Below are 24,796 nucleotides of genomic sequence, written 5' to 3'. Positions count from 1 at the left end.
TCCAACGTGCCTCAAAAATCATCTAAGGGAATCATTGCTATGGTACTGTTTAATAATGGCTATTTGTCATAATGCTTCTTTGCCAACAGGCAAAGTATATTGTCTTTAATGTGCTTTGCATAAATTTGTTGGGAGGGGGGTTGTATAGTGTCTCAAGAATAATGTCCATTAAAAGGAAATATTACTTTAGTATTTAGCACTTATATAGTAAGATTTTTTTTTTAATCTCATGTAGAACGTCTCACGTTCTGACATTATAAATTAAGTATTATGTAGTACTAGGAAGAGAATATGTGATTGAGCAATAAGAAAATGAGACAGAGTGATGTGTAATCCCAAAGATGAATTATTATTTTTTGGGTTTGGAGTAAAGTGATCATCAAATTTTTACGCTCCCTTTTGGTTTCTCAGAAAAATTGACCTCTATATTAATGTAGAAAAGCATGAAGGAGGCTAGGAGAAGGGGCCAAAATTTCCATTTAAAAGTTAAAAGTTTGGGTTTATTGACTTACGAAATAGCCATGGAGACTCTTTAAGTTTGTTTTGTGTGTGCATTTATTAATGGACAATACTTATCATGCTTATGTCTGTTGCTCATGATCCAGGTGGTAAAGCCAAAATCTCCAGAACCAGAAGCAACCCTGACGTTTCCATTTCTGGACAAAATGCCTGAAACCAACCAGTCACATTTGCCAAATCTCAATTCTCAAGGTAAAGAAAAGAAAATGTTGTATTTCAGTTCTACAGGTTCTGCTGGGCACATCTATCACAAAATAGTCTTTATTTTAAAAGAAAATTACTTCCTTTTACGTTGATGTCCCTTTAGCCATGGTGTTTGCCACAGTCCATGAGGGCTGAATTAATAATTTCAGAATGGAAATCAGGGGCTGCATTCTCTATTTGGCATAGCCAGGAACTGCAGCTGCCAAGACCATTTTGTCAGCCAGACACTGTAGGCACAATAAAGCCTGTATAAGTATTTGATACCTTAAAATAATTTTATTGGTTCCAAAATGTTTTAAAAAATCAACAACTTTAATGAAAAGTTTATAACCCTAATATTATGTCAACTTCATTAATTGTTAATTATCTAGTCTTTATAAAATGTCCATTTAATTTGACAATGATTTTGGAAGAAAGACTTTAATACTCTAATAATTCCTGTGTGTGCACAATGATTACTGAGAAATCATTCATGATCGTAAATTAAATGTGTTACTCATGACCAAAAACGTTAATCTTTTTAAAAATTCTTTATAGACTGTGTGTGTGTGTGTGTGTGTGCTTGTATGTGTATATATGATATATTTTAATATGTTTGGTAAATTTTAAATATTTGATATAATGTGGGGAGGGGTGGCCTCTAAAAATATGGGAGTTTAGGGCCTATGAAGGTCTTTAAAATGGCACTGACCACTGAAAACTCCCCAAGACCTTATAGGCCATGTATAGGTTGTGAATTTACCCCTTTACTTTTTCAGAACCCCAATTGAATCCCTTTATCCTGGTGAGAAGCCAGGTGCCCTCAACCACCTCAACCACCAGCAAGAAGCCTCAGGGATGTGAACAGTGTGGGGATAGGTCTTGAGAATTCGGGATCCATAGGGACCCCACTGTTTCTTCAAAACCTGTACACCAACAAACAAGTGTTGGCAAGAATGTGGAGAAAATGCTCATGCACTGTTGGTGCGATTGCAGATTGGTGCGGCCCCTATGGAAAACAGTATGGAGGTTCCTCAAAAACTTAAAAAATAGAACTACCTCATGACCCAGCAATTCCACTACTGGGTATTTATCCAAAGAAATCCAAAACACTAACTCGTATGTTCACTGCAGAATTATTTATAGTAGCCAAGATATGGAAGCAACCTAAATGTCCATCAGTAGACAATTGGAAAAAAAGATGTTGTACACATATACAATGGAATATTCCTTGGCCATAAAAAAAGAATGAGATCTTACCATTTGCAACAACATGATATAAAGCTACATAAAATAAGTCAGATAGAGAAAGACTAATATCATATGATTTCATGTATAGGTAGATGTTAAAAAAATAAAATAAACCAATAAACAAAACCGAAACAGACTCACAAATGCAGAGAAGAAACTAATATCGGGTTGCCAAATGGGAGCGGGGAAGGGCGACTAGGGGAAGGGGGATTGAGTGAGAAAGGAGAAGGGATTAAGAAGTATAAATTGGTAGTTACAAAATAATCATGAGATGTAAAACACAGCATAGGGAATATAGTCAATATTGTAATAAATATGTATGGTGCCAGGTGGGCACTAGATTTATTGGGGAGATCATTTCGTATGTTGTATAAATGTCTAACCACTGAGCCGTACACCTGAAACTAATATAATATTGAATGTCCTCTGTGACTGAAAAAAATAAAAATAAAAAACCACATAGACCAGTGGGCTTTACTAGTGCAGTTCTCTTTCTAGACATGAAAACCGCTAAAGTTCAGTAGAGAAGAACCGTAAGATCTCTTGTTTTTCATTTTGAATATACTTTGCACAGTACATTTTATAGGTTTATCAATGCAGACAAAGAGAGGATAGGACAGGATCATTGTGGCTAGGGATTTATTTTTACTTTTCTTTTCAAGCATGGGCAGCTTTTTGAGGTAGAACCTGAGGTAGCTTCTGGCTGGGAGATATGTGGGGGTCTCTGAATATAACAGGAATTACTTGGGAAGGAATTAATTGGTACATGCACTGATGACCACAAGTTTCTTAATGTGGAGACAAGTTCAATATTGTCTTCAAAACATTTCTCTTAAATTTGTCAGCCCTACTGTTCTGAAGGGAATTGACAAAAATAAAGTCTCATAACTGGTCCAGCAATTGGCCATATTTAGACAAATTATAATTCTGACCTATTTCTAGAACTTTATAATTGTACAGATAAATAACATAGACAGGAAATAGATATTTTAAGCCATATTAATTAGTTTTGTTGTCTTACATATTTTTACATTACATTACCTGTTGTAAGGCATTTTGATTGTAAAATGTGCTGTTCAATAGGGACTTTACTTAATGTTTTATCTAAGATGAATGCTTGAAAAATAAAATTTAGTAGCACTAGAGCTTTTCAAAAATTATTCTTCAGGATAGAATTATATTTGGCGTACACCTGTTCTATACTCTTGTCTGGTTCACGGAAGCTGTAATTACAGCTGCAGGCTGTGGAGACAGAACACCTGGATTCAAATTCGTACTCATCTAGTTCTTACCTGTGCTACCGTACCTACCAAACTCTCCCTAATCTCTAATCATCACCTGTAAACTGGAAATAATAACAGTACCAGCTTCATAGGGGTATTGAAAGAATTAAGTGAAGTAAACCACAAAGTGTTTAGCTCAATACCTGGCTCCAAATAAGTATTAATAATCTAATCTAACAGTTGCAGAATAGTGGCAGTGGGAGTACAAGTACAGCGCAAGATGCCGGGCATAAATAAACTATTCTTAAATGCTTTCCTTAACATCAGGGTGTTTATATTGTGGAGATAGGGTTTAAGCAGTAATTTTCAAACATGAGTATGTGCCAAGGTCTCCTGAAGGATGGGTTAAAACACAGATCACTGGAGCCCACCCCTCCAGTGTCTCACTGAGTAGGTCTGGGCTGGAACCCCAGTATTTGCATTACTAACAAGTCCCCAAAGGTATGCTAATGCTGCAGATTTAGGGACCACACTCTGAGAACCACTGACTTCAACTATTGTGTTTACATTGTGCACCAAAGACATCACCGATAGATAGAAAAATAGTAGTAAAACTTGTTTGGTGTGTATAAATTCCTATCTTTCAAGAAGCAAATGGCCTTTAATAAATGTAACCTGAAAAGACATGATTTGTATTTAATTGAGGGGGCACAGGGAAAGTACAGGGCTTTGCCCAGATGTAAAGTCGGTGCACATTTAAGGGATGAGTGTGAGGTCGTACATCAAGTCCAAAGAAGCTATAGGGTTAGGATTGGGAATCCTGGAGCTGGACTTAATACTTCCTCCCCTAGACGGTGCGCTTTGCCCCATTTCCATAAAGTCATCTGTTCATAGACAGTGGCCTAACAGGCCACTGAAGACGTGCTGGTGAGCCCTAACTGGACACACATGCATAGTCTTTAAATACTCTGAAAACATTCATGAAATACATGTAAAGATGACAAATTTCCTTTTCTCAACTGTCTCCCAGCAGTAGATAGATATCTCAGATTGGCGTTTCAGGAAAATAGGTGCACATTTTAAAAACCGATGTCTTTATTTGCATTGAGAATGATGACAGATGAGCAGAGCACTAGTTTAAGGACGCAAATGAACTGTTTCTGCTTAATGCCATCACATTACAGACAGACATATGCGCAGCCTCTTGTCATCCATACATATAACTTCTGCCACAGACTTCCATGCATAATCTTTACAAAGTGTATAAGGTAATCATTGAACTCATCTCTTCTGTCTGTTATACTTTTCTAGTATTCTCCAAAAGCAATGTAAACTGTGCATTTTGCTCTTTCATAGCATATCATCCTATTATTTTGAAGTTCAACATGTTAGCAATTTCACCGTTAAGTATGAGCCTATAAAATTTCACCTAGCACCAAAGAAGACAGACAATAGCATAAACTGTCTCATTTCTATTCACTTTTGTCCGCGTCTTCAGGTTTTGTATGTGTTTTATTGAAATAGGTTATACTTTAGATTCTCTCACTCTCAATTCTTATACAGTCAAACCCGGACTTGAACTTGGGAGCATTGGTTCTATTCAATTCTCACCCCCGTTTTCATGATTTTCTGTTTGTTCTATTCTGCCATCTCATCTAGAGTCGCCTGGCACTGCCAGCGTTCCGCTGAGAGTTCAGAACTCTTGGCGACGTTCCCAGTTTTTCTCCCAGTCAGGTAAAAATGCATACTGGGTAGCATTATTTCTTTTGTGCAAAAATCCATGTTGTGGGCAACCAATAATATCTGGTATTTTTCTTCATTTCTGATTTCAGAAAAAAAAATGCTTGTTTCTGGCACACAGTTAGCAAAGAGCTAGTTCTTTGATATCAGTACCAGTTATACTAAAATTGGAAGAAAATTCACCGAATTTTACTTTGATTTTGAAAATTCAAGGAAATAATAATATTCACCTTTCTTTATTGTCCTCTTTTTTCTCTTCAAAATAAAAATTAGAAGCACTTACCAGGAACTGGTAATGGTTCTCTTGTTAACTGTGTCACTCTCTTTACTTCCTGGATATCTGGCCTCTCTCTGTATGATACTTCTCCGAGTCAGACAGGGAGGGAACTGTCAATCAAGCCAGAATACAAGGTGCATTAAAAACCAGCACTAATAGGAATAAATTTTGCTTCCTCTAGTCTAGTACCTGTTGCTAATTGATGTGATCAATCATATTATACTGGTCATAACCTCTTTTGGTGATGGGTACAAACTGCTTCAGGGGTCTGCTTTATTATGATTTTCTAATGCTCTGGCTTACAAAAAAAAAGAAAGTGGTTTGAAGCTGACATAGGAACCCACTCCACTGAGAGGATCAAAGAGAACTACAGTAAGAAGCTACTCACATTGTCATCTTTTTCTTTCTTTCTTTCTGTACAGTGGATTCTCCAAGCAGTGAAAAGTCACCTGTAACCACACCTGTAAGTAACTCCTTTTAAGGAAAAGGATCATGCATTTAGTGTGATTTTAATTTATAAGATATTTGATTTGCTTAAAGGTATTTTTAAGGTATTTTGATTCAACCAAAAATGGCTCCAAATGATTATAAAAGAATAATTGAAAGTCATGTATAATGCTGTCAGGTGAATTATAAAGAAAGACATGGGTTATCATTATGTGGAGTTGTGATCATGCCTGGAAACAAAATGGTGAGTCAGGAAAGTAAAACCTAAAAGAAGCAATTAAACTGAATGTGACAATAGGAATTAGTATTAAAATATGCATCTTCTGTAGGCATTCAAAACCACTTTTTAAAATGAGGACAATACTTCAACATAGTGTACTTTTGGCCATAGGGCCCAGCTTGGCCTCTCTTTCTGGGAGACCTAAGCTGTCTTTGTTATACCCTTTGTCACAATCAGTATCTTAAATAATAGTATCTGTACATTTCATTTTCAATTTTTTATTTCAATGAAATAAAGCATTTGCTAGTTAAAATGTCAAGACGTGACACTGTGGAAATTCCTTGCTGCTGAATTTTATCTGAACAGTCTCTGCAGACCTGACCCCTATATACGTGAACTGGATATTTCCAGTGCTGGGCCTGCCACCCTTCTTCACCCTCTGAAATTCCCACTGGATTTGTAGACTGCCTGTGTAGCACAATCAACTGTAACATTTCCCCTGAGCACCCTGTGTGCAGCCACATAATCATTGGTACACCTTTGATTCCAGATTTATTAACCATATGATCCCAAAGGTATTGTATGACATCTCTGAACCTTGTCTTCCTTGACTATACAATAAGAATATAGTGCCTTCCTTTCAGGATGTTGTGAGCCTTAATTGAAATAATTATTCAGAAGCCTCTAGCACAGTGCCCAATACATGAAAGAATCCTCGCCGGTGGCTAATCTAAGAGACACACCATAGCCAATCCTAATTCTTCTCTCTAAGTAAATTGTCTTCTTTGGGAAATCCTGAGTGCCAGTGCAGAATGGAGTAGGGACCCATCATATCACATAGCCCTCACTGTCTTCCAGAATTAGCAACCATCTGTGGAGGCTGCTTCGGCCAATACTGGGAATCTTGAGTTTCCTGGGAAGCTGAGTATGCCCGTGGTGGATGGGAACCGCCAGGAGGACCACAAAGCAGGCATTCACGGCACAGATCTGAAGAGTAGAGCCTAACCCATTGATTTCCATTTTAAATTACATGGGAACAACAATGGCATGTAACCCTGGGAAGGAGAGGGTTAGGAGAGGAGAGGAAGGACATCTTAAAAAGATACATTCTTATTTCTGGTTTATGGAAAATGGAGCAAGAGACAAATTAATGACCTATGTAAGTGAATTCTCTGAAAATGCCCACCCAAATGTGACACTCTTTCAGTGATAAATAGCCCTTCATAAAAGAGAAAAGTAAAAGAAATGTAAAAATAAGAGAAGATTGAAGAGAAAGTAAGCATTCGATTATGCTGACCTCAATAGACTCAGGCCATTTTTGGCCAGACTTGGACTGGCCTTAAGCCATAGGGTCAGGGTGTATGAAGGGGAGAAAAGGAGCTGCCTTACCCAGTAATGAAGTCCATTCATTTATTCAGCAAACATTTACTGAAGGCCTAAAAATGCAAGGTCTTGGGGTATGTAGAGGGATGAAGGGCCCTCCGTGCTCTTGAGGAACCCCTAAGCTAAAGGAAGATACAGATTTGTAAATGGATAAATTATAGAACAAAGTGGGATAAATGCTCTCCATTCCAACTTCCTCCAGCACCTTTTATATCTCTTTTATGACAGTTATCCCACTGTCTTCTGGTGATCATTTATATATTGTTCATCCCCCATACCTCCTCACCCCCATACCCCCATCCTGCCACACACACGCTTAGTTAGTTATAAACTCCACAAGGCTGGGACTCTCAGCCTTCTGGTATCTCCACCTGGTCCCTATAAAGTGCTCAGCAAATAATAGCCAAGGAGCACAATCACTCTCCTTTCCCTCTTGTTTATCACGCCAGTATCTTCTTTATCTTCCTCTGAAAGATGCTCACTTGTTTTTCTCTCTTGCTTTTTAACAAATATTCTGTTTTCTTCTGAGCTGAGTCCTCCTATCCTACACCTCCTCCTCCTATCTGCTTACTCCTCACTTCACTTATTCTTACTATTACTACCTAGTGAAATCTGAAAACTAAAGAATTCCTAGTTGTTGCTCTTGTTTTCCTACTAGTGGACTTTACCCCATTGGGCTTCCTATGGCCATATTCACATAACCACACCCTTTTCCCTCAAAAGACAAAGAAGGGCCATGCTCCTGAGAGAGATTCTGCATATTTCAACTGCTTGCAAGTCTTCAGAAAATGCTGGGTGGAGCTAACATCCAACATTATTCATCCAACAGAATTTCCCACCTCCGATTCACACTTAGATGACATTTTCTGGTCATCCAAGAAAATTTGGGAAACTTTAGATTAGATGCAATTAAATAGTTTTCCCCTTGCATAATTTGTCCCAAGAATGGCATATAGGAAATACATTTTCCCACCTTATTAGCCCCCCTTTCTTTCACTTTGTGGGCATCATGGCCATCCCAACCATTTGCAATAACCACAGCAAGACTACCAACTGAGGCCCACATTTCATATATCCAAATATTTTAAAGTTATAAATATTTATAAAGTGTTAAATCAAGCAACACCCATGACCTGGCCTGCATTCTCAGCCTGGAGATGTTTCCCTGGGCCAGCCCCAGGGGTCATGCACTCTGGTGGTAGCCCAGGTCTGTGGGGGCAGGGCAGAAGGTGGACAGAGGTGGGTATCTTGGGGAGTAACTGGGCCCATCTGAACCTGGAACTGAACTGGCCCTGTCCTTTTCCCAGGCAGCCAGAGAGGATAGATTCTGCCTACTCCCAACCCCGCCATCTGCCTACTCCCAACCCCGCCACAGGCTCTCTCCCTTCTCCCTAACTCTCTCACCCTTGACTCACTTTTTCTCTCAAGATCCCCAGGCAGTTCTAAGTGTCTCCCAAGACTACCCCAACAGAGGGAAGGTAGGAAGCACAATTATTGGGGAACCTGGTTTGCCTTGACACCTTCTCTAGGTGATGGGGTAGGCAAATTTAAACATAGCAAGCCCCCCCTTCGATGGTTTCCCAGGGACCGGCTATAATTTTTCTTCCCTTCCCCCACCCCCTGACTCTCTCAGTCTCATAATCTGTGGCTCGGATGCCCACTTTGGCTCATGCATCCTTCTCCCATTATTCCTGTTGTCTCACTTGGTTCCAAAGCTCACAAAAAAAGCACCTTTCTTAAAAGAAAAAAAAAAAGCTTTTGGGTTTGGATGTTTGTTATGTGAGTCCCAGGGCAGGGATTCCTCTTTGTCTGGATCTCACGTGACTCTGGTGGGCATTGCTGAGTTAAATAAGCCACCATAGAGAAAGCTGGTGTGGAAAAGCAATAGCAATACAAAAGATTACCTAGTTCTGTGGTGCGGCAAACATCACTGCTTACAAAATGCGGTTCTGCTGAAATAAGCGTCCCCATTTGCTTGGATCCAGGATCAATATGCAGAATGAGTATCTAACGCTCCAGAGCATGAATACATTAAAGAAATCACTTCTAAAAGAAATGAAGCAAAAGCCTTCCCATGCCAGAGGCTGATTAGTTCGTGTTTTCATTAGTTCCAAAAACGTTCACAGAATCATATCAGCCTCTTGGAAGTAAACCAAAGAAGGACTAAGATAAAAAAGTGGTTTCTGCCAACAAAGAGAACCTTTAGCTATGTGAAGGCGTCTGCTTCCACGCGTCCATTCGGGTTCCAGGTCGTAGGCTAATGTGACCCTTGCCCTGGCCTGGCCTTGAGGACATGGCTCAATTCTGATCTTGCTTTTATTTTCTAAGCATTTTAAGTTCTGGGCATGGGACCCGGAAGAGGAGCGCCGGCGACAGGAAAAATGGCAACAGGAGCAGGAACGTTTGCTCCAGGTAGGACTTGGTTTGCTGCCTTTTTTTTTCTTTTAGATGATGCCCTCCCAACTTCTGTTGTATTAAATAGATTTTTAGCACAGGAAACTCATGGAATCAGATTCTTCCCAGAAGTCAGTGAGTCTAAGTTAGTTCATTTTTTGTGCTTATGTGACACAATGCGTTGTGTCTAATTCCTCTTACCTGAAGTTACACAGATGAACACAAGAAAAAGGCATTTCACTTTAAAAAAAAAAAAATGCTTCCCAAGTAGCGATCAACTAGTAAGGGCCCACCCAACCATTTATTACCTCCTTAGTTGCCCATCACATTTCAGTGCAAGCAGCACTGGGAATGAATTATCAAAAGTTTTTTGATAGTATATGTGTGAAATAAAATGTGGCCTGGGTCTTGTTCCTTAAGTAGAAATGTTTGCTCTATCTTTGAGTAAAAGCTGCTAATTTTAAATTGTCGAACAATTCTGGGAGTAAATTTATCATGTTCCTACTTGTTTCATGCCAGTTTTGTGGAGTAACAGGGCTTCAGAAAATAACCTAATAACCTTAGATACTAATATGTGCTGAATACTTGGGAAGTGCCAGTTTAATTCTCATAAAATTCTTCAAAAGTATGTCTTATACTTTGAAGTATAAGACATACATACACATACACATACACATACATACTTCAAAAGTATGTCTTATAAGCCCCAGTTTGTAATTGAAGAAACTAAGGCTCAAAAAAGTTAAATTAATTCCTCAAGACGACACGGCTAACAACGGTTGAACCTGCTTTCAAATGCAAGCCTGGATGACTTTAAAACCCATGTTTTTTTCCACTATACGCCAAATACTACTAATTTTACTTAAAAAAAAATCATAAATGAAACAAATTTTAAATCTCATTAATTTATGGCATTCTGCTGCTATGTAGACAGCAATGCTTAATGCAAATTTATTTTACTTTTGAAAAAATCTTTTTGTTCTAATCCTTTTGCCTGAATTCCCACGGGTGGGGAATAGGGGTCAGTTTAGATAGCCAATCACTTGTAATGTGGCTTTAGATCTGACAGTTAAGTTTGACACTTTTCAGAATTGCATAGAGGTAAACCTTCAATATCAAAATGTTAATAAGAACCAGATTCAGCAAAGTCACATAGCTGCTGGGACTTTTAGGTCCATTGGGAGATCGCAGACTAGCCCTGGCCATCTGCTATTCTCTTGGAAATCAGATGCCCTTTTCCCAGCTAACTGGTGAACAGCCAAGAGTTAGAAATTCCACCAAGTACAGACCACAGGCACGAGTGCTTCCCATGGTGCCACTGTCTTTTACACCCTGAAATGTGGGATGGTTACAGGTGCAGACACATATATTGTTTGTTCCTGTCCCACCAAATTGTTACCCAGTGTGGTAGCACTGTGGGCTGAGGGCTTTGGGGCAAGGCATTGGTGGGGAAGAGGTGGGGGGGGGGGCGTAGCAGACTTTTTACTCCCTGCAAAGTATGTGTCGGGAAGAAAAGGCCGTGAGTTGGGGTAGCACAGACGTACATCGTTCACTCCCTGCATTACCATTACTAATTCATCCTCTCAGAGAGAGGAGCACGTGATGTGAGCCCCTGGAACCAACAAAACTACAAAGCTTGGCTTGTTTTTCAGCTTTTATGAAGTGTTGAGGTCTGTTTTCCCTATTCTGAAAAGCCCCCTGAAGTCCCTCTCTAAAATTTTATAATATTAGATTTTGATAACAAAATTCTTACCTGGAATTAAAAGCCTGCCATGAGTTGACCAACCATGGTTTTGCCGGAGCATTCATAAGAACACCAGGCTCCAGAATATCCCAATAAAGCCCTTTTGCTCCTAAGATAATGACATAACAGATAATACCTGGAGGAAATCTCAGTGCCTTCCCCAGAAAGACAGAAGCACAGACTTGTGTCAGCCTCAGAGAGAAGACTGACAATAATCAGCCTGTTACCTGACTGTGTGAGGTACACTTCAGTGACTCCTTTGTCTCTGTCATGTCAGAGATGCCACAAGTGATCTGGGTGTCGGTTCCCATTTCAGGCCTTACTTTTCATCTCCATTTATTCATTTCTGCTAGTCAGCTGTCAGGGACTCTAGTCATATATTTAAAGCCATTCTTACTCAAAGTATTTTATTTTTCCCCCCTAAGTGGTGATTAGTATTGTATTGTTTTTGAAAACAATAATGGCAGTTCTGATATTGAAACCTTCTAATGGGCTGTTTAAAAGCTACTCTTAATTCAGAAGTTACTAAAAGCTAGGAAGATTCCATTTTGGGAGCATGGCTACAAGCAAACAGTAATTCAGCTACTCATCTAATTATCATCTTGTCCACTTTGGACCTTTCTGCAAGGTTTTTTACCTGGTATTAAACTCTCCCAACAGCAACGTAGTTCTGTTAGTGGAATGACAAAACTCATCTCTGAAGGACCCAGTGAAAGCTAACTATGCTTTAGCCAAGTTAAGGAAGATTTTAGAATCTTTCAGTATTTTCATCTCTTCTTTTTCTATAGACAAATGTCTACTCGTATATTTGAAGAGCAATTCTATAAAACACCAACAGCAGAAAATACTGTTTTCTGTTGGATTTTTAGGTTCCTAACATGTTTGAGTACCACAGAATAGTGTTCCCATTGTGTTGCATGAATGGATCAGATTCAGAATGTTACAAGAAGATAACCTGACCACATATTGTACATGGTGGTTTGGAGGTGGGGAAGAGTCCCAATGATGCATGCAGGGGTTCGTTCGTAACAATTTATGGAAATTCCACAACAGGAGAGATACCAGAAGGAGCAGGATAAGCTGAAAGAAGAATGGGAAAAGGCCCAAAAGGAGGTGGAAGAGGAAGAACGCAGATACTATGAGGAGGTAGGAAATTCCCAAGAAGGATCTTGACCTTGTAGTCCTAATTCCTCAAAGTCTACTATGTTTCCCCGAAAATAAGACCTAGCTGGACCATGCGTCTAATGTATCTTTTACAGCAAAAATTAATATAAGACCTGGTCTTATTTTACTATAATATAAGACTGGGTATGATGTGATGTGATGTGATGTGATATGATATGATATGACATGATATGACATGATATGACATGATATGACATGATACAATATGATATGATGTAATAATGGGTCTTATATAAATTTTTACTCCGAAAGACACATTAGAGCTGATTGTCCGGCTAGGTCTTATTTTTGGGGAAACAGGGTATCAGCACTTTTTGAGTCTGTGGTATGTATATGCATTGGCTGTGTTCTCTTACAACAGCCCATAAACCTCTTTAAAAGAGTCATATTCAATAGGCTCTAAAAGACCATAATTCCCCCAAATTTAGTTTGTGGTAAGTGTGTGTTGAGTCATGATCGAGGGAGACAATATAATTGTATCTGTTCTGTAGTCAGAGTCAGATTCTTGATTTATTTTAGAGAGATGACATGCAAGTATCTATTTGTGTGTCTATCTAAAGCAAGCATGTTTGGTAGTACTGAATTTGTTTTATGAGGATAATTTTGATAGCAAAGCCAAATGAATCCTGACCACTGCATTCACTATATGGTACCAAAGAGATTTGGGGGGAAGGAGAATTTGGTTTTGTTTGTTTCTTTTTTTTTTTTTTAGATGAACAAACCAGACCACATTAGAGAATTTGAAGGAAGTCATTATGTGTATATTATATAAAATCTGTTTATGATTAATATTGTTGTGAATTTTATCTTCAACTATAATTTTTGTGCATAATCTGATCCCTAATAGCATTTCTAATTAGACTTCTTGAATCACATTAACTAATTAATTTGCAAAGACTTTTGTTTTTCTATTAAATTAAATGCTAATGTGTAAATCATTGCTCATTGAGAGTATTATCTGATTTATGTGTACTTTTAGAAAATAAGACCTTTTTTTAATGCCTTGCTTGTTTGCGTATAATCCTGATGGGTTTTTTTCCCAAAGTTCCTTAATAAAATTTTTCTCTTGGCAAATAATGGATTTTTAATTTTTTTTACTTTCATCAATTCCTGTCTTTCCTTTTAGGAGCGCAAAATAATTGAAGACACTGTGGTTCCATTTACTATTTCTTCAAGTTCTGCAGACCAGCTGTCTACATCCTCCTCTGTGACTGAAGGCAGTGGAACCGTGGTGAGACCATAAATTAAAAGCAATTTGTGAAATAAATAAACCTAAATAGAAGTACAAGACCACAAGGCCAAGTTTTGCACCAGTTTAAATCCAGGACTGGCTACTTCCCTAGAATCATGTCAGCTACGACAGGCCATGGTCACTGCCATAGAGTCATTTCCCAAGAAGCAGTCAAGTCACTACTGAGGCCATATCTGTCCCCACAGGCTGGCAACCAAAATTTCCCTGCCCTGGATGGCAAGGTCCTGATTAGTGAGCCATGTGCTAGAATGTCCTTCTTAGTGCCCTTCATTCATTCATTCCACAGATATGTATTCCTCTGTGCCATGACGTGCATCTCTTTGCACTGGATGGTAACAGCTGGATGCCAACAATAGGCTTTCCACCAGCCTCCGTAAGAGTTGCTTTTAAACCATTCTTAAAATTCCACATGATGGGGTGGCCAGTTAGCTCACTTGGTTAGAACGCGGTGCTGATGTTGCCGGTTCAATCCCCGCATGGGCCACTGTGAGCTGTGCCCTCCTTAAAAAAAAAAAAAAAAAAATCCACATAAAATTTACATGTGTCTTCAAGGTGTGGAGAGAGCCCAGAAAGCCTGCTCTACCTCCATAGCTCCCAAATAAGGTCATGGGGGTCGTGGACGGAAGTCATACCAGGACCGGGATAGTCTATACCTGCATTTAAACATAAATCACTGGTGGGCACTAGAAAGCCATATGTCCTGAAATGAGCAGTCCTATGACTGTATAATTTCGAAAGGTGGGTTTTCTAACCAATTCCCTTTTATGATAAATTTTGAGAGAGATCTAGCTTGCACGTTTATTTCAAATCTTGGGAACTCAGTTACTATTCAGTTAATTTGGACAACTGTTCTTTAAAATTCTTGAAAAAAAGCTTCACATATCCCATAGCCAGAGATGAGTGTTCTCCGGTGTGTTTAAAATTACATTCAAGATTTTCCTTGTTTTCCCCCATTAGAATAAGATGGACCTGGAAAACTGTCGAGAAGAACAAGAAACAAGACAAAAGAAACCATTCCAGGGGGACAACAATGACTTAGTGGTTAAAACCAGGGAAAGTGATGCACGGCAGGAAAAGGGCAGGTATGAGCATAACAGGCTGTCTGTCGCAAAACCAGGCTCTGCCTACTCACTCCCAGGAAGGCTACTCATTGCGAATGCAAATGATATTCGGCTTTGAAATGATCATTCCAGTAATACATTACATATTGCTCAAACACATTCTAATAACTCTGAAGTCAGCATCCTTACGCTATTGAATATAAATAGCCTTATTTTTAAATAGGCAAAACCTTTTTTAAAATAAGGGGAGACGGTATAGATCATCAAAGGAGCATGTTGTCAATTCAAAGCCCCAAACTTAAGTATCACTCATCCGAAATGGTTAATGCTGTCTGCAGGGACAGAGGTTGAAATGATGCCCCGGGGTCCCACCAACTGTGGTTTTACTGTGGACCTGTACTTTACTATTGGTATCCTCCGAGCTGTGAGAAGCCACATTTACTCTGGGTGCTAATATCAAGGACAACCAACAAATCAATTGGTTGTGCATAATCATCCCACCCATGGGTTCCAGCATGTTCCATTGGGAGACAACACGGCACCCAGAAATCAGCATCCAGAGCTAGCTCAGACGGGAGATGAATGTGGTTGTAGCTATGGGCTGTAGTGGGTTTAACTGATGCTACCTAACCGAGAAGGGACCCGCAGAAACCCAGGAGGCTGGCAGTGCTCTGCCAGCAGCAAGTTCTTTATAAGACAGATGTTTGCCTCTGGGGCTCTGAGATACGAGACCGATATTGATAAGTGCATGCTGGACCAGCCTACATGTGCAACCTGGAGATACGAAAGGCTATCTAAGTGTCATTTTCAAAGACTGGTCAATTTGAAAGGTTGACTGAGAGCTGAGCTCTTCTGGTGGGATTAGCTCTGAGAATCCTCCTTTGCTCTTCAGCTGGAAGACTGGGTGAACTGTAGGATACAGGCTCGGCAGAGCTCTTAGACTGGCACATCTGTTTCCAGTTGACGCTGTCTAAAAGGACTTTCCAGTTTTATGAAATGAAAACCACTCGTCAGGAATATTTGAATACCACTGATAAGCATTTTATGTGAATTTTTGCTAACTCTCCAGACAGTCCATATTGTCACCAGAAACGTTTAAAAATCTTTTCCATCTCTCCTTCCTTTGCACACAGAAGCTACTGAAAAGCCAGTGGATTACCATGGGCTGCCAAAGTCCCATGTGGCCCAAATGATTTCTACAATTAAGTCCTCTCTTATGAAAATCTGGGAAAGTCCAGTTAGCTCTGGAATCCCTTGAAATTATTAGACTGAATTGCTTTGTGGATAGAGAGGTGGGGAAGACATCAGAACTGATGGTTTCTTGAGCTTGTTAAATTGATAGATAATAAAAATGAGTAGCATTTTAGAGTAGTTTAAATCTAGTTTAAAATAAAATGAATAAATAAACGTTTTGTTTGCCCCATTTACTTTTCCATATTGAAATTAGTACTTCCATACCCTAAGGGATAAAATGAATAACTTTAGTTCGGTTGCTTTTATCTCTGTCCTGAAATATATATTTTTACTTATTTGAACAGCCTAACTCATGAGGCCTTGACTGATTCTGAGAACCCCGTATCAAAAAGAACCCATCAGGATGATCAGCTGGATAATGAAGCCGGGGCCCCACATGGTGAGATGAACCCACAGCTAGTTCAGGGTAAGGATGGAGAAGACCATTCCCAATGTTTAAACTGTGAGACACCTCCTCAGTCTCGTAGTAGCTGTGACCTCTGCTGGCTGCAGGCTTCTCTTCTGGCTTATGCTACCTAGCACAGTGACTAAACTCCTATGTACTACCAGGTGCCCGGGTCTCCATGGAATCACCTTGAGACCTCAAAAGGCATTAACACATTAAAAAAAGGTGACTTACTAAGCATTAAGTTGACATTACTGAGCACTAAGTTTATGTTCTTTATTTGGCCTCAGATCCACCCCAGAATCAGCAGGTATCAAACCCAACAATGAACATTTTAGAAGATGTGAAGCCAAAAACCCTCCCATTGGATAAAAGCATTAACCATCAGATTGAATCTCCGAGTGAAAGGCGGAAGTGAGTAACCAGTGACGATGAATATAGAATCCCTTTTTTTTAATTTATTGACTTAAGAAGGGGGGAAATGAAAAAGTGTGAGATGACATAATGTGAGCAGCATTTTTGTGCTTCCTCTCCATTGAATCTCATTGATTGACAAGGTAACAAATCAGGGACACTCTTCCTGGCAAGTAAATATTCACTCTGAATTTATCAATTTAAAAGAGGCAAAGTAATGTTTTTAATGCACAACTCTAAACATTGGAAAGAATTTGCAGGCATGTTGTATTAATAGTTTATTTAAGTGAGTCAAATTGTGTCAGCCTACTGACAAATATTCTTTCAAGGGAAAAAATGTTTTTCTCTTATTATCATTCTCTCCCATTAAGTAGCTACCCGAGGCTATATTCTAATTTGGTAAGATTTATATTGTTTACAACAATTCCTTTACAACAATTTCCTAACATTTCTAAAGCATTTCAATATAATACGCACTGTGTTGAAGGGTTTACATATCTCTTCTCTTCTTTTCAGACATTAACTCACTGAACTCTTCCAGTAACTTTAATTGGGTTGTTGTTCCCATTTTACAGATGAAGAAATTGAGGCTCAGGGAAATTAAATAACTTATCCAAAGTACTTGACTGGTTAAGTGGCAGAGGAATTCAAAATGAACCCACAGTCCCATGATAAGGTCACATTTGAACCAGAGGTTCCTTGTAATCAGTTTTTTAAACATAATATTCATTATACTTTAACCAATCATTCTACCTGAAGCCAGACCACCTGGATTTAAATTTTGACTCTGCCACTTGCCTGCATAGGGCTTTGAGCAACTTGATTAATCTTTCCCTGCCTCAGTTTCCTCGTGTATAAAAATGAGAATAATAATAATACCTACCTTCTAGGGTTTTGTGCCTGGCAAATAATAAGTTCTATATCATCCAGCAGTGGTGGTCATGATGCTGATGGGGTCCTGATGATGATAAATTGTTGTATAAGTTCATCTTCTTACCTTATTTTTCTCTTGCATTTTTTTAAATACAGTGTTTGAATTATTTCTTCCTTTTCTCTTATGTCTATACAATTTCATTTCTATATGTCTAGATGACACTCAGAATCAATAGAAGCTAAAATCACATAGAAGTAATCATTATTATATTGCAGTGGCTTTCGACCTTTTTTTTGTTTGTTTTTTTGAGGCAATGGTGCTTATACGTTAGAACATTATATGAACATATGATGTTTTGGAGAAGACATTCTCTGCCTGTGTAGGGAAGTTTAGATTGGCGGGGAGCTCAGGGAGTTATTCTGAAAGCAGTTAGACAGATGGACTTATGCTGTATTCACTTCTGTGTTGGCATTTCTCTGATCTTTTTTTCTTGTTCTATCCCTTTCATTATAAATGAAATTAACTTTTATAAGCAAGAGCCCAGAACTGACAGCTTAATCACAGGCAGAGCTTGTGCAACCAACAGCACCTGTAAAATCATTCTGGTAGCTTCTTACTGGGGACCACCTGCTTTGTAGATGCCTCTGACACAGTGGTTATTAAATGTTGGGTATATCACCCCTAATCACATGTTTCCAAAATGAATTTATTGATAGGGGTAGAAGCCACTTCACTGAAAAATGCATCCTTTCAGCTCTGCCCTTTATTTCTGGGCTCTTTTTAAAAGCTTTTCCCTCTATCCCTACTCACCTCTCCCCTCCTACCCAGTCCATAATTTTTATATCTAACTCAGCTTGCAATTTTAACTCAGCCAAGAACCTGGCAATAATAGAGATTAGAAAAACATCCTGTCTCTTATGTTGAAACATGCCAGTCTGGATGTGATATTATGCAGAAAATTCATGTATAATCTTTGCTAGACTATTTTTGTCCTTTATAAAAAATTACCACTAGGACACTCTGTGGTCTTTTATTGTGTTATCAAAGAAATTTTTAATTTTCTTATCTAAAATGTCTTTTCTTGTAGGATTGGGCTTCCCTTTACTTGTCATAATTTTTGGCTCCTTTACCATGTTACAGGAAAAGCCCTCGAGAGAACTTCCAGGCGGGGCACTTGTCCTCCTGCCCTCCCACCCCTCCTGGCCAGTCACCAAACAGGTACAAGAGGTCAGCAAGCCTTTCCGAGGTGGCTTTGATTTGACTGGAGCCTGCCAAGCATAATTTTACCCAAATTAGTGCTTGCCAAATGAATTTGAGGATGTTGTCCATCCAAGTCTCTTTACACACACACACACACACACACACACACACACACACACACACAGGCAGGAGGAAAAGACACATTCCCCATCCAGCAGCAACCAGCCAGAGTGTGACGTTGGTGCAGCTGTGGCCATAAGCCTTTAATTATATTGTGCGGACTCTGCAATCTAATAATCAAATCCACCAGACAATTGCTGGGCTCCTAAGTCGGCGCCTTTCCTTCCAAGATGGCTTGGTCCTTCTAGGCAGGATCCGCTGATGGCTCTTACAGAGAACCAGGCAGCAGCTGAGAAATGAAACGTCATCCTTCTTTTTACCTTACTCAAGCTCTCTGATGATTGCTTCTGGACATTAATTGGGCCTCATGATATTCTTAAAAGCTGCCTGAGTTCCCATTCACTGGAGAGACTAGTTACTAAGTACTCAGATTTTCTTTGAGTTAGATGTTTCATTTAACTACTGAATACGAGAGAAATCTTAATAAACAGTGTTTGTTTAGGGCAACTCTTCCTCTTTTCTCTTGTCCTTTCTGTTTCTTCTGTCCCTCTGTACCCCATTGGCTTCTGAATGATAGTGTGTATTTTAAAATTTCTTGTGTAATTCTAAAGCTTTCCAGACAATCCGCATCATTGCAATCTGATCTGATCTTCTAAGCAGTTGTGGGAAATCTGCTTAGAAGCTAGCCATCTAATACCCTCACCTGGTGTCGGGCTGCTGGGCTTGATTCTAGTCCATTGGTGGTGGGCACTGTGCTAGGGGCTACAGGGGTACAGAGTTGGGGTACATGCAGCCCTTGCCCTCAAGGGGCTTACGCCTCAGAGAGGTGCCCAGGTTATAGAGTCACAGTGTTTACACTGGAAGAGGTAGTAGAGATAATCTAATCCAATTCTCTCACTTAAAAGGTCAAGGGGAAACCCAAAGTGAATTCTTTACACCAGATCACAGAACCTGGTGGCAGAGCAGGGATTAGATTCCCTATCTGCCTGGGACCTGTTGGGCTGTATCACAATTGCCTCTCTATTTTTAAACCAAAAAAAATTTTTTTTTCTTAATAAGTAAAAATAAATGCCCTAGTGGGCCAATGAATCAATTCTAGAAAATTTTCAAGCAACATTGAAACCTTAGTAAAGTTAAACATGATTATCTTTTAGGGCTTATAAAAACATATGCTGAATATATTGAATTATTTCAAGGCGGTTGATCACTACGGTTGAATAGACTACAACACAAACTTCTTATAACAAATAACTAAAACATACACACATACACATGCACACCAAATTCCATTTGACAATGGAGGCCTATTATTGTATTTAGTCTAGCAGTCGTTTGCAAATGACACCTAATGCTTAATTCCTGCTCATTATCAGTTCAGTAATTGTCATTTCACTCATGATACCGTGTTTCCCCGAAAATAAGACCTAGCTGGACAATCAGCTCTAATGCGTCTTTTGGAGCAAAAATTAATATAAGACCTGGTCTTATATTATATTACATAAGACCGGGTCTTATATTGTAGTAAAATAAGACCAGCTCTTATGTTATGTTATGTTATGTTATGTTATGTTATGTTATGTTATGTTATGTTATGTTATGTTATGTTATATATCCAGTCTTATATTAAAATAAGATCGGGTATTATATTATGTTATATTATATTATATTATATCATATTATATTATATTATATCATATCATATCATATTATATTATAACAGTCTTATAGTAAAATAAGACCAGGTCTTATATTAATTTTTGCTCCAAAAGATGCATTAGAGCTGATTGTCTGGTTAGGTTTTATTTTCAGGGAAATAGGGTATAAACATTTTTAAAATCCATGTTTTCATTTTTTTGCATTAGGCTACATGTTTGTGTGTTTAACCTTCTAGATGGAACATTTCATTATTATATATATTTTTAAACTTAGGTCTATAAGTGGGAAGAAGTTGTGCTCTTCCTGTGGGCTTCCTTTGGGGAAAGGAGCTGCCATGATCATCGAGACCCTCAATCTCTATTTTCACATCCAGTGCTTTAAGGTATGTATTGATCACGCTTCTAAGCACAATTTTGTGACATCTTTTGGCATTGTTCTGTGCTGAGAAATACCTCCTGAACATCTAATGACCTTTGTTCAGGAGGCCACCACTTCTGTGTTGTACAGAAATGTATGTGTGGAATCCATCCTTCAGGATGAAACTCTCTGCTATCATGCATCCCTCTGGGATATTGTGTTAGAAGAAGCAAAACAGGTTTGTTCTATGAGTCTGTAAGCACAGCTTTTGTTGCTAAAGACTGTCTACCAGGAAGCTGAGAATGACACCCTTGGAGAACTATTCAGTGATAATTCTGAATCTTTTAGGGCATGTGGGTTCATTTGGAATGTAGTATCTTTGCTGCTTCTCAAACTCTTGTGACTTAATGTTGAAGGTTTTTAGTCTTTTACCTCATGGAAGAGTTTCTGTCAATAAGTGGGTATAGCTAGTTGCAAAATTGTAAGTCTCTGAATGAATATGTCTTGAATCCCAAATTGAATATCACTTCCTCTAAGAAGCTGCCCTGCTCACCCAGACTGTCACTCACCTTTGTTACAGGTCCTTATAAAACCTTTCGGGGACCTTGTCTCTCACTGTTGAATTGTTTGATTATCACCTCCTCTGATAAACTATCACCTCCATAATGGTAGGAACCATGTCTGTCTGGCTCACCACTATTTCTTCTGCACCTAGAAAAGATGGTGTCAGTAAATATTTTTAGATGAATAAATTAATAAATAAAATGAAAATGTGGAGACCTAGATTCTAGTCCCAAACCTCTTGCTAATAAGTCGATGAGCTAACCAGTTATACCCCATTTATTATAAAATGTATAAGTTGCCCTACATCAGTTTTTCCTGTCTTTTTTTTTCATTTATGGATGTTTCAAATTAATATGTAAGTTTTGAAAACAAAACTTACATATTAATAAGTTTGATATGAATAAGTCACTTCTTTCTAGATATGAATAAGTCATTTCTTTCTCACCATAATCCTGTCATGCTTTCTTTTTCCTTCTTGAATTTTGTTCTATCTCTTGTTGGTAGTTTCCTCAACTATAAAGTAAATGTGCATGGGTTTAAAACCATTCCCACTTTACCTATAAGCTAAGAAAAAGTGAGTGAAGTTGTCCCAAAATGATTCATTTAATAATATCAATCACCACTGGACAGCAAAACACAATATGGGTACTTAATGAGACTAAATTTACCAATATTCTTATTGTAAAATTAACCTAGATAATGTATGTCCTAAACTGTCTAGGAGTGCTTTGAAGCTCAAGGAATGTGCTTTTTAAAATTCCATGGTAATGCCAAGATAATATGTTCCCACACCATAGTTTGTTCTCAGAAACATTACCAGAACTCGAAATACTCGAGGTAGCAAAGAGTCTTTGCAGATCTTCAAGGGATAAAAGACCTGCTTTCGATACTGTCAAGGCCTTTATTCTCTCTAATTGCTCACTTCCTGGAACTGACCTGATGCTTTAAGGTACATCGCCTCTTAGGTTTATCCCCTACCTTTGGATGTACATGCAACTTGTGACATGATTGGGATGAAGCCTCTTTCTGTCCCAGGTAACTTTAACGCATGAGTCTGGGGCTGGCCTTCTCCTCCTGGGCTGAGTCCTGATCTCCTGGCAACAGGCTGGCATCAGGCTGGCAACGCCTAATGCCCCCTTCTCTGGTACAACCAGCACCGTGTATCCCCCAGCCTCCTTCTGCACTCAGTCTGACTTGGCTGAAAGGAGATCCATTCTCAGTGGATTTGTTCCTCTGAGTATCACTGCCTTTAACATGGAACTATAAAGTGAATAGCTATTTCCTAGCAATTTTGATCTGGCAGAACTCACCAACAATGCTCACCAACAATGGAAAGCATTTAAAGATTATTCCCAGAGAAGTTTCAACTGATAATTCTGTTGGCCACGTGTTTATTTAAAACCACTAGGATTTAATCTGTTTAAAATGGTTCTTCCATCTTGATTGAGAAACAGTGTATGATAGAGGTCAACAGCATCAGCTTACTAGATTTACAACCTTGGACAAGGCCTCTAACTTCTCTGACAGAGTGCTCTTGTCTATAAAATGCAAGGACTTAGGATGAAATGCTAAAAGTATATTGTTGATATAAGTCAACTCTAAGTGCAGCATCTAACATATACCATGTTTCCCCGAAAATAAGACCTAGCCGGACCATCAGCTCTAATGCATCTTTTGGAGCAAAAAATTAATATAAGACCCGGTATTATATTATATTTATTATATTATATTCCCGGTCTTATAGTAAAATAAGACCGGGTCTTATATTAATTTTTGCTTCAAAAGACACATTAGAGCTGATGGTCCGGCTAAGTCTTACTTTCAGGGAAACACGGTAGTAGATGCTCAATAAATGTGGGGGTTGTAGAAGTGATTATTGTGCTATTCATGTAAACAGCAGCTAAGCATTATAGAGAAACAATTCCTTATGCACTTTGTAACTTCTGTTCTTTGTACCTTATAGTGTGGGATTTGTAAAGGACAGCTTGGAGATGCAGTGAGTGGGACAGATGTTAGGATTCGAAATGGTCTTCTAAACTGTAATGAATGCTACATGCGATCCCGAAGTAAGTACTGCGGTGAAATACCTTGAGATGAGTGACTGCAATCATATGCTTTTCATAAGACCCAATTGAGGAATTCAATTATTTCTCCCCAACAGTTGACATTCCTACCCTGAGGGAACGAGGTATTGTATGAGCATCTAGGTAAAATAAGCAATAATGAAATAACCCCTTATTTACTACTTGTTTCTTACCGGAAGTTACTTCTTTTCATCCAGAAGCCAAATTCTTGTCATCCAGAAGCGCATTAATACACCATCAGGTAAAAACTGTATGCTAATTTTGAGACATTGCCTGAGCTCACCGTAGAGATTTTGGTGAGATAGAAGAAGATACAAGGTCTGTGAAACACTATTCACTTGTTGAGGCATGTATTTAGAAGACCAGCACCATTTGGTGGCTGGGTTAAGTGTGAAGACAGCTCTCCATTGTTCATTACATCAAGCACCAACTCCTCGGTACCTACATGCCCTATATTCTGGAGTTTCCTGACAATATATCTTGCTGTTCCCAACTAAATTGAAAGTTCCTTGAGAGACCAAATGCTGGTTCTACTTCTTTGTGAATCCCTGCCCCCCTCCAAAATACCTTAGCACATTATTAGAGCTTAACAAGTACGTGCTGCCTCCAAGCTGCCTTCAAGCTCTCTTGAGCAGCCTGATCTCTGATCTTGTATCCGGGTTTCCTACCATAGGAGGGTCATGTCAGTTTTGGGGGCACCAGGGGGTGCTGTTGCCCAGCTGCTGTCTAGAAACTCTGAAACTAGCCAGTGACTAGCCTCTGAATCCTTCCTGGCTCTTCACCGTAATAGTCCTTCTGGTGGATAACCGAGACAGCAAGAGACTCTTCTGTGTAATACATCACTCAGAAACTCGCTTTGGAAAAAAAAGGGGGGGGAATAAAGAGATGGAGTTTGAAATTCTAGAATGTTTTATTATTTCTCAAAGTAAATGAAGTAACATTTTTACAGCATTTTTAACATAAGTCTCTACATTTGTAAGACTGAAGAGTTTAAGAGTAAAAATTGAAA

At 38.9% G+C, this 24,796-nt stretch overlaps 1 protein-coding gene across 29 annotated transcripts in view; it reads left to right on the top strand.

The window, feature by feature from the left end:
- LIMCH1 (LIM and calponin homology domains 1) overlaps positions 1-24,796 on the top strand; it is a 352,720-nt gene that overhangs the window by 320,898 nt on the left and 7,026 nt on the right. For 9 of the 29 annotated variants that reach the window (XM_081061234.1, XM_081061259.1, XM_081061245.1 and 6 more), the window contains 10 exons: positions 606-711; positions 5,616-5,656; positions 9,572-9,655; positions 12,435-12,527; positions 13,693-13,797; positions 14,776-14,900; positions 16,418-16,539; positions 16,809-16,932; positions 21,056-21,164; positions 23,667-23,769. In XM_081061234.1, coding sequence (XP_080917360.1) covers positions 606-711; positions 5,616-5,656; positions 9,572-9,655; positions 12,435-12,527; positions 13,693-13,797; positions 14,776-14,900; positions 16,418-16,539; positions 16,809-16,932; positions 21,056-21,164; positions 23,667-23,769 — 1,012 coding nt within the window. Of the gene's footprint in view, positions 1-605; positions 712-4,835; positions 4,911-5,615; positions 5,657-9,571; positions 9,656-12,434; positions 12,528-13,692; positions 13,798-14,775; positions 14,901-16,417; positions 16,540-16,808; positions 16,933-18,946; positions 19,034-21,055; positions 21,165-23,666; positions 23,770-24,796 lie in introns of all 29 variants that reach the window. The other 20 variants (XM_081061235.1, XM_081061232.1, XM_081061244.1 and 17 more) reach the window with 8 other exon arrangements.

The sequence above is a fragment of the Rhinolophus hipposideros genome (assembly GCF_964194185.1).
Source record: "Rhinolophus hipposideros genome assembly, chromosome: 1".
In the NCBI taxonomy this organism is placed as follows: Eukaryota; Metazoa; Chordata; class Mammalia; order Chiroptera; family Rhinolophidae; genus Rhinolophus; species Rhinolophus hipposideros.
Note: the sequence above shows the minus strand (reverse complement) of the source record. Positions and strands in the feature narration are given on the sequence as shown.